This window comes from Piliocolobus tephrosceles, chromosome 5 (genome assembly GCF_002776525.5).
Source record: "Piliocolobus tephrosceles isolate RC106 chromosome 5, ASM277652v3, whole genome shotgun sequence".
Lineage (NCBI taxonomy): Eukaryota > Metazoa > Chordata > Mammalia > Primates > Cercopithecidae > Piliocolobus > Piliocolobus tephrosceles.
In genome coordinates, this window is record NC_045438.1 from 148,672,156 (window position 1) to 148,684,950 (window position 12,795).

Below are 12,795 nucleotides of genomic sequence, written 5' to 3' on the forward strand. Positions count from 1 at the left end.
TGATATATACATGACAGTTGATTTAACCTGTTCTTTAGTTTTGATCCTGCCTTATGCTTAAACATAATATGGTTGGTTATAGCAGTCCAAAAAAATGGAAGGTACATCTTTATGGAAATCCCCAATCTTAGGAACTAAAAAAGGAGGGAAAATAGAGAAAAGTTTACTTACTTTTTAGAGTAAAAATCCCTTTTGAAAGATATTTTTCTGTATGTTGGCGAACTATTTTTAGACATACACACTCATACTTAACTACAATCACTCAATTAACTGCTAAACCTTATGAAGGAAGCAGTATTTGAAAAACATTTAAAATGTTTAAGAGGATATTTAAGCAAATACTTAAGAAACAGTCTATGAACTTGCACGAAGAACTCTACAATACTTTCCTTTAGAAATTAAACTTTGAAATAAAGGATAAAATTTTTAAATGTGACTTTTATATGCCTGCCCAAAGTCCTGATAGGTATTTTATATCATAAAGAATTGAGAAACAGCAACTAAAAGCAAGTAATAGTGTCTTGTTTCACCAGGAATTTGCGTATTTTGCTAATATTAATGTAATCTCAGAAAATTCTCATCTAAAGTGTGAGGTTTCTTACTGAAAAAAATTTCATGGGTTCATGTAGAAAATATTTCTTGGGTCTCTTTATTTAAACATTTTAAGTTCAATTCCTCTTCAGTTATATCTTAGCCAGTGGAATACAGATAATGCATTTTGTTCTTCTTTCCCCAGAAACTGATGTGTTTACTCTTATGGACTCAGAGGGGCTTTTCGAGTTACTTCAGTTTTTATAGCTCTTTTCATATCCCATGTATGAATTTACTGTGAAGACTTATGAATGATGGGGCTCCAGCAGCCTCACCATGGACTTGCTTTGCTTTGGTAGTATAAACCTTTGGCAATGTGGTTGAGACCTAAGTTTTAGCACTTAGGCAAAACTTTTTAGCAGGAGCCAGGATATGAATAAATATGAAGGAGGCACTTGAATACAAAACACACTTTAAAAATTTCATCGCAAATTTGAGAGCATTTTCAATTAAGTCTATATGACTGCGGGTTGTCTCCCTTGAACAAATTAGTTCCCCTTTGTAAGGGTTTTATCTTTCAAAGCATCGATCAAATTGGTGCTCAAGGTAGAAATGTAAGTAAAGTTACAATCCTAAAACCTTTTGGGCGATGGTTCTAATTAATATAACTAATATTTTAGCAAAATATCCTGGATTGTAATTGAAAGAAAGCATCTGGGTCTGAAGAATACCTACTGAGGGCAGCCCTATTAAGATTGATTCTGAGATGGGTTAAATTAATTTCCTGAACTTGCAAAGCAGAAAGTGGAAAGTTTTCCTTCCTCATAAGCCGGCAGGGTTTGGTGTTTGGCCCTGTTGAGACCCAAGGGCTATCTGGGCTGATTAACATATATATAATTAAAGTGCACCAGCTAGAAAGGCAGAGCCAGTTTCATTTGGCTCTGTACTACTGTGAAATAAATTCTGTCTGCATTGTTTAACTTTTTTTTTTTTTTTAATTAGTTTTCCCTGGACATCATCCTGCTGCCTTCTTTAGGAATACTGCTTCCTATCCTAAGCAGGGACTAAAGACTAGAAAAGCTTTCTTCAGCATTCAAACTAGATTTTCTTTCCATTCACATCACCACTTTTCATAACATGGTAAGAAACACTGTAAATAATTGAGGTGATCCATCAAGAGACCCATTCTTGATAATGAAAAATTGCATAACTCAGTAAAAGTCAATTAGAAACCACAAACTCCAGAGCCTTTTGCTCAGTGAAGATTTATTGTTACAGAAGGCAACCAATACAATAGATTTGTGGGGTCAAAATTTTAAAAAGTTCTAAAAAGGCAGTTAAAGCTTGACAATAAACTTGAGTAAGGTTTACACAATATCAAAGTATATTAGTTCTTTGAAATGAAAAGTTTTTTTTTTTTTTCTTCCTTCCTTTAACTTGAGATGTCCGAGATGTCAGGATTTTGTAACATTCTTAGAAACAACATCCACTGTGTGAGATACTTTTTTTCCTTTTGCGGTTTTAAACCAGTCTGACTCTTTGGTTGTGCCTATACAATGAAGTCTACAAATGAAATGAGAGAAGTCAGGATATTTTCCTTTGTTAAACGAAGTATCTGAATAATTAGAACTACCTAGATAAAAGACTCAAAGTGTTTTTGTTATCTGGTTGCTTGGTTAGGACATAGCCAACATTTCAATGGAATGTGGTATCTTGTACAACTGCATATAATTTTGAAAAAAATAAACAATAACTTTGTTTCTTTAGATGCATCAAATGCTGCTTGAGTGGCCAAAGGGAAAATGCCAACTCTTTGAAATGTAGTATCTCTAACACTTTTCTTCTTTTAGTAGTTTTTCATGCCCCAAATACAAACTTTAAGGAGTAACATCTATCCTCAAACTCCAAAAATATCCGTTTGTTTTGAGGTTCATAGTCCACCAGTGTAAGTTTTAAACTGTGCCCAAAGGCTTAGGTAGGGTTCAGCAGTCAGGCATGACAGATGCATAATTCTAACCAACAGTGCACATGTGACATGCTTCCTACTGAAATTAAACTGCCAAATAAAAAGGAAGGATTGTGCCCTTTTTAATAACAAAGAATGCAGTCGTTAGAATTCTTCAGATTTGGAATTCCAGCAGCGCTCTAGTGTTTTCTTCTTGATGTGTGACAAGAATGAATAATATCAAAAATAAAAATAAACCTCATCTAAACAAGCAGTTCTTTGACTTTATAATGTTCAACATCAAATACATCAAATTCTAAAAATACTCAAGACCAGTAGATTATCAGAGCTGAGGAAATAACATGCTGAGGATAGGATCAATTTTTAAACCTTTTGATTGATTTTAACCTACTAGCATTAGTTTTGTGCATTTCTGTTTAGACATTGCCACTTCAACTGACTACTAGGGACCATGGCATTTCATATTCATATAAATATTTGAATTTGACCTCATAAAAAGTCCCTTGGGTCTATAATACTTTTATTCTTGTATAATCTGAAACAAATCCTTTCCTTTTAAAAATCAAACAGACCACGTTATACACACAGTTGACTATTTACAAAGCACCCAATTAAATCCTACTTAATTCTCTTTCACTCTAAAAATTCCATCTAACTTGTGTGTGAAGTACCCATAACATTAAATGCGTAACGTTCACAAACCCTGATAGTCCTATCTAACCTAGAAAATATTACCTTCCTTAAGGAGAAAAAAAGAGCCTTAAAAAAAAATGAGTAAGGTTTTAAAGAAATGAGACCAGAAATCACAGTACAAGACAGAGAAATCTACTTTAATATTCACATGTAAAAGTTACACATCACAAGAGATTGGACAGTAGCTTAGCGTAACTAACATAGCTATAGTGAAAATCATTTTTATAAAAAAATAATCTAGATGCGGTCATCAGAATTTTTGGTCTGCTTAAGTTAATGTTTGAAGATCGACTTTTATCCCTGCTTGAAGGATTTGCCATTATGCCTTTTTTTTCTCCCACTGTTGCCTATTAATAATTCTTTGGAGGAAGGAAAGCAGAAAGTGTTCATTTCCAAGAGTGTGTCCTTTGGTAGCAAGCAGAGAACATTTTTTCATTTCCATGATTAAATAATCTGTACAGACATGAAACTTAGTGACATTAAGCTTTAGTGTAAAATGAAGAGTGATAAGCAATCTTTTTTTCACTTCGATAAAACAGCAGATTTCGTAAACTCCTAAAGGATCCAAGCATTTCCTCGTCCCATATGCAAAATCATTCAGAATCCATTTTGACCTCAGTTGAAAAACAAAACAAACACTTACTCTATATATATTACACTATAAAACCCTGTACTTAAAAACTGATAAGGTATATATTCAACATGTATGCTTCAAATACAAAGATTTCAATCCACGTTTAAAAAAACACATTTGAATGGACTCAGAACAAGTTTAATTTGTGATTAAATATCTCATGCAATCATGCAAGACCACTAGCTATAACTGTTACTTCCGAGTCTATACTGGGCAAAACAAACACAAATTAAGAGCCAGGCCAAACAGAAAAGACATTCAAGATATCAAGAGCTCTGTAATTGAGCTGAAAAGTAATTTTCCAAAAGAAATATTCCCATAGATTAAAAAAAACCACACACATAATATTTACAAAAAATATTTAATTAAAAATATCTTATAATTACAGTAGTCTATTAAAGCATATACTTTCTCACACTTATAGAACATCTCTATATACACATGGTATGAAATGTCACTCATTTATCTATACAATATGTAACATTCTTGCAGAGAAAAGAAAGTTCTCTGCCCCGTTATAATCATCTATTTTAAACAATAGATGTAAAAAAAAAATATCTACAATGCTCTGGTATATTAGTAAAGCTTCAAAACAAAAATTGAGCTCCTTGGTCACAAAGTAGGCTTCTAAAGTCGGATCTACTCTTGATCTTCTATTTATCAGTCCTGTCACACTTAAGCTTAAAAGTTTAACTGCACCTCCAAAAAACACAGAAATGTACAATTCACAGCAGTTATAAATGAAGAGACAAAACAGAATACATATGTAGAATGTTTATGAACGTGCAAAGAAAGGATGAAAGTTGTATTTTTCTTTCCTCTCCCTCTCTTGGAATGACGAATGAAAACGTTTCTAGGTTGGCCGATGTTTTTTCCTTTCCTCCGGTGTCTTTTTTTCTCTAACTTCTGCTCTTCCCCCTCCCTCTCTAGTGCTCCTGGCTCGGGCTCAGGCGGCCGCACACCTGTGGAAGAGGAATGAATAGAGGGGGTGTGTGAACCTTCTCGCTGCAGACTAACTGGCGCCACCGACCAAACTCAAGACATGCTTGATCAACAACCCAAAACAAACCACCAGGTCAGACAACACCCGCAGCCCGCGGCCGGGCCAGGCGCCGAGTAGGCAGCTGCGGCTCTCGAGAAGCCAGGAAAGGGGACCCACTCCGGAGCCCTGCCCGCGTCCCCCTTTGTGGGTGACAGATGCACGGGGGGACACCGGGGCAGCTCCCATGCCGAGGGTGCCCTCCCTCGGGAGCTAGGGAAGACAGAAGGGCCCGCTGATCACCAGGAAAAACACGGGGACAAGGGCTGACACATCACTGAGACTGAACCTGGAGTTCTAAGACTAAGTACGGTTCACTTGCTACTTAGGTGGCAGGGAGAGAGGGGTTACTTCCTTGGGAGTTTGCTCTCAGAAATGCTGGGGGGCAAAGAACACCGCGGTGCCTGGCCCCGGAAGCCCTCGGGGACGGGCGTCTCTGGTGACCGGCCACCCGAGACGGGAAAATGCGCGCTCACCTGGACAGCGCGGCTCAGCGGCACAGAATGCTGTCGCCCTGCTTGTTCACCGCGCCGGCCTGGAACAGCAACCGAACACCAAGGGAAAGGTTAGCAAGCGCAAACAACGCGCTCGTCACGGTCCTGGATCGTCCTCGGAAATCGGGCTGGCGCGCCGACGCCCCCACCCCAGCCTGCAGTCCGGGGGGCACCTCTGGGCTTAGGCGGGACTTGACAGCCCAGGACGCGCACAGCCAAGGGTCCCGCGCTGCGCGTTCTCCTAGACCCGCGCTCGCCGAGCCCGACCGGCTGCTGGCAGAGCTGGGAGCCCGGAGGAGGGGGCTGTCATTCCCGGCCCGCCCCTGCCCGAAGGAGCGTGAGCGCCCGCGTCCCGCCACCAACCTCCCGACCCCCGCGGCGTCCGCCCACGACCGGCGCCCGGCCTCTCACCGGGTCTGTGTTGAGTGCCGTGAGCGGGGTCCGCGGCGGCGCGGCTGGACAGGTCCCGGCCGGGTGGTGTGGCGGCGCGGGCGGTGGTGGCTGCCTCAGTAGAGCTGGATGCGTCTCCAACGCCAGCTGCAGGTCCAGGATGTAGTCGATAACGTGCTGCAGGATCTCCACTTTGCTGACTTTCTTGTTGGGCGGGATGGTGGGCACTAGCCTCCGCAGGCGACTATAGCAGTCGTTCATATCGCACTGCAGGCAGAGCGCCGGCTCGTCGGCCGCCGCCTCGGCCGCCTTGCAGCGCGCTGCCGCCGCCGCCGCCGCCGCGGCTGCCGAGCCACCCAGGCTGTGGCCATGCTCGGCCAGGCAGCGCAGCGCCAGCTCCCCACCGCCGCAGCCCGACGACGCCTTGCGGCCCGAGGGGCGCACCGGGCTCACAGCCTTCATCGCGCGCGCCCTGCGCCCTGCGCGAGCGGACCCGCCGGGGCGAGCGAGGGAGGCAGGCAAGGTCCGGGCCCCGTCCGCGGCCGGCTCCGCTCCCTTTGCCTCTTCGCCCGGCGCGCTCGGGGCACCGCGACGCTCCCGAGCCCAACAATTGACGGGAGGGTAGCTCTGGGTTTTTCGAGGGGATCTCTGCTCAGTGGGCCACACTCAGTCCGAACCCAAGGCAAGAAAAAGCAAAAGCACCGGAAAAAAAGTAGCCCACCCGGGTCCCCTAGTCACTCCCTTCGGAGCTCGGACTAAGCCCAGTCGCGGCCGCCGCACTCCCCCAGCCCGGGATCACCCCACTGCCGCTACTACTCACAACCGCGCCTCCTCCACTACGCTCTCGCGCGGCCCGCCGCGCAGCTATATTTATAGAGCCGTGCGCCCCGGGGGCGGGGCCAGCGCGCGGGCCGGGTCGCAGCGCGAGCCGAGCGGAGCCCGCTGGGCGCGCGGGCGGGTGCGCAGAGGGAGAGGCGAGGGCGGGGGCTCCGGGCGGTGCTGGGGGGCGGGGAGCCGGGCTGCCCGAGTGGAGGAGTGGGCGGGGGGTCGGGAGTTGCTAGCCAATCAGACGGGCAGCGCCACCTCGGGGAATGACGCTCGGCCAATGGGAAGGGCACTCCATTCCGTCAACGCTGTGGGTCGGGGTTCTGAGAAAAGAGAGCTGGGTGGGAGTCGGGCCAGGCTGATGTGTGCCCAAGGGAGGGGAAAAGAGAGAGCGAAGTTCCTGCGAAGAACTGCGGGAATGTGCGTCCGGAATTCACTCTTCACCGCCCCCTCTATCCCGCCTAGGCTGCTGAGGGAGCGCCTGGGCCCTGCTCGCGGATACCCTGCCACTCCTAATAGCGCGGCGCCCAGGGACCCTCCGCCACCCATCACTCCATCCATGGGATTGCAGTGCCTTAAGAAAGACGCGCTGTTCAAAAAGGCACGTTCATTCTGTTCTGTATTTTCCCCCTCCGTTCATTATTCGCCTTTTCACATTTGCTGAAACCATAATGATGGAATGGAATGTGTAGCCTTTCCGTTTTCTTTTTAAAAAATGCTAAAGCTTAGCAAAAGTAGAAAAAAAAAGAAGAAAGAAAAGAATGCCGAATCGAATGCAGGTTTTTGGTGAAGGGAATATAAATAAGACAAAAACGTAGGAGGGGTTTCTTTTACCCCATCTAAATGCAAAAGTGAGCTAAAGAAATGCAATTGCCTTGCGCATTCAATTAGAGCACGTAAAGATTAAAAATGCATGGACACGGAATATTTAAAATTCCATTATGACATATAATATTAATCTGTTTTATATAAAATTCATACCTGTAACTTAATTTAGGCCATTAATGCACAGCTTCACGTATTACTCAGCGTACCCCGCTTTAAATAAGGTGATCAGAATGTCCAGAGTCTTCCCCCTTTGACAACAAAGCATTAAAATTCACACTTCCAGTCTCTGGGGTCCTGCTTGGGCCCCACCCTGCAAAAAAAGCCTGTTAATTAAGGGCGTTTTTGCGTTAGATTTCTTATAGAAAAGATGTCCTTCAAGGGTTCAAAATAAAATTGCACAATGAGCTTTGGTGGAGTCTTGTGTGTACCCTTCGAGAAAAAATTGAGCCCTTTAGATGAGAAAGGAACATAAAAATTCTCAGTCAATGGGGAAATGAATTTTTAGTGCCTTCACTCTACAAACCCTCCCACCTTTAGACACGCTTGGAGATGAATTAACCCAAGAATTTTCTTCATTCGTGTACATGACATGGATTGGTGTCTTCATTTTCATAGATAATTGAAAGAAAAGACATGGACCTTATTTCTTCCTGTCTACCCCTTGTATGGACTTCTTCTACATCCCTTCCCAGAACTGAAATACCTGCACCGGGCAGATATTTTGTTTAGCTATGTCAGTACTTTATGACTATTGCACTATTCCCCAGAGCACATTCCTTTTTCCTGATGAAATGAGGAGCAACTATTTAATTCTGGTTTCACAGGTAGGTGCAATAACCCTCCTGTCCCCAATCCTTGTATGTTACTGCCTCTAATAATTGTTTGGAAACAAGTGACATTCTCATTTATTTATGTGCATATGTAAATGGTCTACATACACATCGAGAAAATCAGAATTATGACACTCAAAAGGGCTTTCTTCTAAAGACAGGCATAGTCATATACATCTTTAAACTAATGCAAATACAGAGAAAATGTTGTAATTTTAAATGGGAAGTTGGGGAAGCCAGCTCTACTGGTTGTAAGCTATTATCCTGGAGCCAGTCATATGAGCACAGACTATAATAATAAATAGATATATGTACAGGTGTTTAGTTCCATTGATTTTTCTCTTTCATAAAGTTTAAAATTTGCTTCTAAATTCCAAACCCAAGACTTTCCTCTGTTTGGCAAAATAAAACTATACTAATGTGCCCAGGACACACTTAACATTTAAAAATTTTACATATCCTAACGATTAAAATTAAAATTTAAGTTTTGAATATGTAACACAAAGGAAGAATCATGTCGACATTTTTGGAATTTGCTAAATCTCAGAAAGCCATGCCCTGGGTGTGACAAGTGCCAAATGCCAAAGTTTCAGGTTTTTTTGGAGATGCTCTGTGTGACTGGCTTAAAGTTTGAAAGGCTGAGTTACTCTATGTGGGGCGGGGTGGAAGAGGTGGTTTCAAAGGAATGTACCTCAGCCACAAGATCAAGAACACCCAGGAAAGATGTGATCCGTAAATCCTGCTGGCAGAGTAGGCAGAGGCAGTTATTGTGCTCCTTGTTTTGAAGATTGGAAGGCATGAAGACATTAAAAAATTAAAGTGCTACCTAAAAGGTTATACTGTGGGAAAAACGAATACAATCCTGCACTTTTTGGTCCATGAAACCGGAGAGTATTAGGGGCTATGCAAAGTGTGTTTCTGTATTCTTAGACATAGACACTAACGTGACGTCAAAGCTGAAATCATGGAAGACTCCTGGAACTGATAATTCAAAACAGAGTTTACCCAGCAATTATCAATCAGATTTTGGATAAACCTTACAAGCTACGTTATTTCTACTGTGCAGAGAAGCTAACTTAGTCTGTCAGTGACTCTCTTTTACATCAAAGTGTTTCACTTGCACTTGTAAAAGTAAGATGGGCTAACCCAAATCCTTTTGTCATGGAAATACTAGAGGCTCCCAAAATATACCTCAGTAGGAACCTAGAATGAAACATTCATGGGAGAATTGCTAGAAAGCCCTGGTGACCAGAGTAATGGATACACCCTTCCTCCAAACAAAGAGGTCTGCTGTCCTCCCTGAGATATATTCTAGCTACTAAATCAGGCCCTCGCTGAACTGCAACACCCAAGCCTTTAGAAGTCATAGTCACCCTGTGTTTACATGAAGCAAGGGTATGGAAGCATATTCCGCTATTCAGTCCCAGTGCCTTTTTAGGACTTGATACTTGTTTCTCCGTAGCCTCCAGGGAAACAGTGGGCTCACACAGATACATGTGAATGTTCCCATGCCTTGGTCACTCTGTAGGTGTGTGGTCACAGAAAGAGGCATATGCATTCTTTGAGGGCATAAGAAACCACTATGTACTCTGCAGCAGGAATGTCCCTTGCTCCCAAAGAGTAAATTTGGTGATGTGGCAATTCAAGCTCAAGGCTGCTTTATCAGGCACTAAGTGTTACAAAATTACTTGTGCTACCCTTGAATTGCTGATACTAGTTCCGGAAACACTGATAACCTCTTAGTTTGCTAGGTCCTGGAAAAGGCTTGTAGGAAGAGGATGTTGTACATTGAACATGACTGGGCAGATGTGGCTATAAAAAATGCCTTATTTGGGGAGTTTTAAAGGTAGTTAGTTTAAATAAGAAGTGACTTTTTGAAAGCCCGCCCCCAATTAGATTAAAAGCCAGAAAATGGGGAGAAATAAGTGGAGTTTGTTTTTACCTTAGGAGATGTAAACAGTATGGATTCTGAAGTGAGACAGTCTGAGCCCCAATTTTGGCCTCTTTGCCTATTAGTTTTATATCATTCAGATGGGTTCTTAAATTCCTATACCTTTCATATTTGGAATGAAGATCAAAATTGCATTTACTTCATAAGATGTTTATGTGTGTATATATGGTCTCTGTATAAGAAATTCAATAAAGTTCTTAGAACAGTGGTTGGCACATAAGTGGGCAAACCATGTTAAAATGTATTATCATTTTTGTCAAATATCTCTCAGTCTGTGGCCTGACTTTTCATTTACTTTACAGTCTTATTTTAGAGCAGAAGTTTTAATTTTTTTTTTTTTTTTTTTTTTTTTTGAGACAGAATTTCACTCTTGTTGCCCAGGCTGGAGTGCAATGGCATGATCTTGGCTCACTGCAACCTCCACCTTCCAGGTTCAAGCAATTCTCCTGCCTCAGCCTCCCAAGTAGCTGGGATTACAGGCACCCACCACCACGCCTGGCTAGTTTTGTATTTTTAGTAGATATGGTGTTTCACCATGTTGCTCAGGCTGGTCTTGAACTCCTGACCTCAGGTGATCCGCCCACCTTGGCCTCCCAAAGTGCTGGGATTACAGGCGTGAGCCACCATGCCTGCCCTAAATTTTGTTGATGTCTAGTTTATCAGTTTGTTCCTTTTTGGTTCATATTTTTGATATTGGATCTACCTAAGAAATCTTTCATAGCTCAGGTAACAAAGGTTTTCTCATAGGTTTTCTTCTAGAATTTTTGTATTTCTTAGGTAGGGTTGCTTGCGTGGTGTGCAGCTTATGTAGTCACACAGGGTCCTGCACTCAGAAGAGCCTTATGCTTGGGTTAGTGTTCTTGCCTTCTTGAAATTCTTAGTAATTTTTGAACAAAGGAACCTGTATTTTCATGTCACATTTACATAATTTGTGTCTCTAGTCTTTGTTTTCTGTTTTATGTGTAGGTCTATGATCCATTTTGAGGTTATTTTTGTGTGTGGTGCAAGATATAGGTTGAAATTAATATTTTGCATATGTAGATCCATTTGTTTCAGCACTCTATCGAAAAGACTACCTGTTTTCCAAAGAATCGCCTTTGCACCTTTGTTAAAAATTGATTGTGTACAATGTATATGTGTCGATCTCTTTCTGGCCTCTGAAATCTATTCACTGGACAGATTATCTGTTTTCACGCTGCTACCACATTTTCTTGATTACTATAGCTTTATAATAAGTCTTGAAATCAGATAGTGTTGAGGCATTGAACTTCCAGCTCTGTTCTTTTTCAAAGCTATTTTGGCTATTCTGGTGATATTGCATTTCCATATGAATTTTAGAATCAGTTTGTGAATTTCATCAAAAAGGACTTGTGTCCAAACATATAAAGAACCTGTACTCAGAATACTGTATATAAAGAGCTTTCAAAACACAGTAATAATAAAATAAACAACTCAATTAAAAAGTAGGCAAAAGAACATACAATCCAATAGAGGAGAAATAGGCCAGGTGCCATGGCTCACCCCTATAATCCCAGCATTCTGGAAGACTGAGGCAGGTGAATTGCTTGAGCCTAGGAGTTCGAGACCAGACTGGGGAACATGGTGAAACCCTGTCTCTACAAAAAATACAAAAAATTAGCTGAGCATGGTGGTGCATGCCTGTAGTCCCAGCTACTGGAGGGTGGGATGGGATGGTGGTGGTGGGGCTGAGGTGGGAGAATCGCTTGATCTTGGGCAGGTAGTTGAGGCCGCAGTGAACTGAGGTTGCACCACTGCACTCCAGCCTGAGCAACAGAGTGAGATCCTGTCTCAAAAAAAAAAAAAAGAGGAAGAAATAAAAAATAGCAAATGAGCACATGGAAGATACTAAACATCATTAGTCATTTGGCACATACAAATCCAAACTACAATGATATACCACTACACACCTGCCAGAACTGCCAAAATTAAAGACGGAACATACTGAGTGCTGGTATATGGAGCAACTGGAATTATCGTACACTGCTGGTGGGAACGTAAAATGAGGAAAATTACTTTGGAAAACAATTTGACAGTTTCTTAAAGTTAAACATATAGATAACATATGGCCCATCTGTTCTTCTCCTAGGTATTTACCCAAGAGAAATGAAACCTTCTATCCAAGGGCCACAATGGAGCCTGAGAATGATGAATGTGTTTATTATCTTATCAACTCTCTATCATATTGCTGTCAGCTAGGTATCACAGCATTAACTGAACAGTAGTGAAATACCCTCTGAAGCAGTCATGAGACTAATTTAATATTTCAGCTATCGTGGCTACTCATTAACATATTTCATCACTTATTGGAAATGGACTATGCTAAAAACACATTCACTCTTTCTTGGTTTGTATGACATGACATGGATTTAAGGCTTCAAGGAGGACCCTATCTAATTATTTGAAATGTTTCTCCATTTTGCAAAAACTAAAGCCATGTTCTGTACTCTTGCCTCTCTGCTTCACTCCAGTTGTAGCCTCTGTTGCCTTGATTACCATAGTTGGCAACTACCTTGGTACAAACACCCACTGGGTGGGGAAGATAAGACGCCTTATTATTCCATATTGAAGATGGTCTACCATTTTCTTTTCCTCT

At 42.2% G+C, this 12,795-nt stretch overlaps 1 protein-coding gene across 1 annotated transcript; it reads right to left on the bottom strand.

The window, feature by feature from the left end:
• Window positions 1–1,780: 1,780 nt before the first annotated feature.
• Window positions 1,781–6,593, bottom strand: ID4 (inhibitor of DNA binding 4, HLH protein). The gene is made up of 3 exons (XM_023209776.3): window positions 5,769–6,593; window positions 5,340–5,398; window positions 1,781–4,786 (listed from the first exon to the last, which is right to left on the bottom strand). The coding sequence occupies exons 1-2, from the start codon at window positions 6,207–6,209 to the stop codon at window positions 5,354–5,356; spliced, it is 486 nt and encodes a 161-aa protein (XP_023065544.1). The 5' UTR covers window positions 6,210–6,593; the 3' UTR covers window positions 1,781–4,786; window positions 5,340–5,353.
• Window positions 6,594–12,795: the final 6,202 nt, after the last annotated feature.

Bases quoted from the DNA above. Each gene is read 5' to 3' on its own strand.
- ID4 (XM_023209776.3), bottom strand. From the start codon at position 6,209: ATGAAGGCTGTGAGCCCGGTGCGCCCCTCGGGCCGCAAGGCGTCGTCG. The intron at 5,399-5,768 runs GTGAGAGGCCGG...TTGCTGTTCCAG, and splicing joins CGGCACTCAACACAGACCCG to GCCGGCGCGGTGAACAAGCA.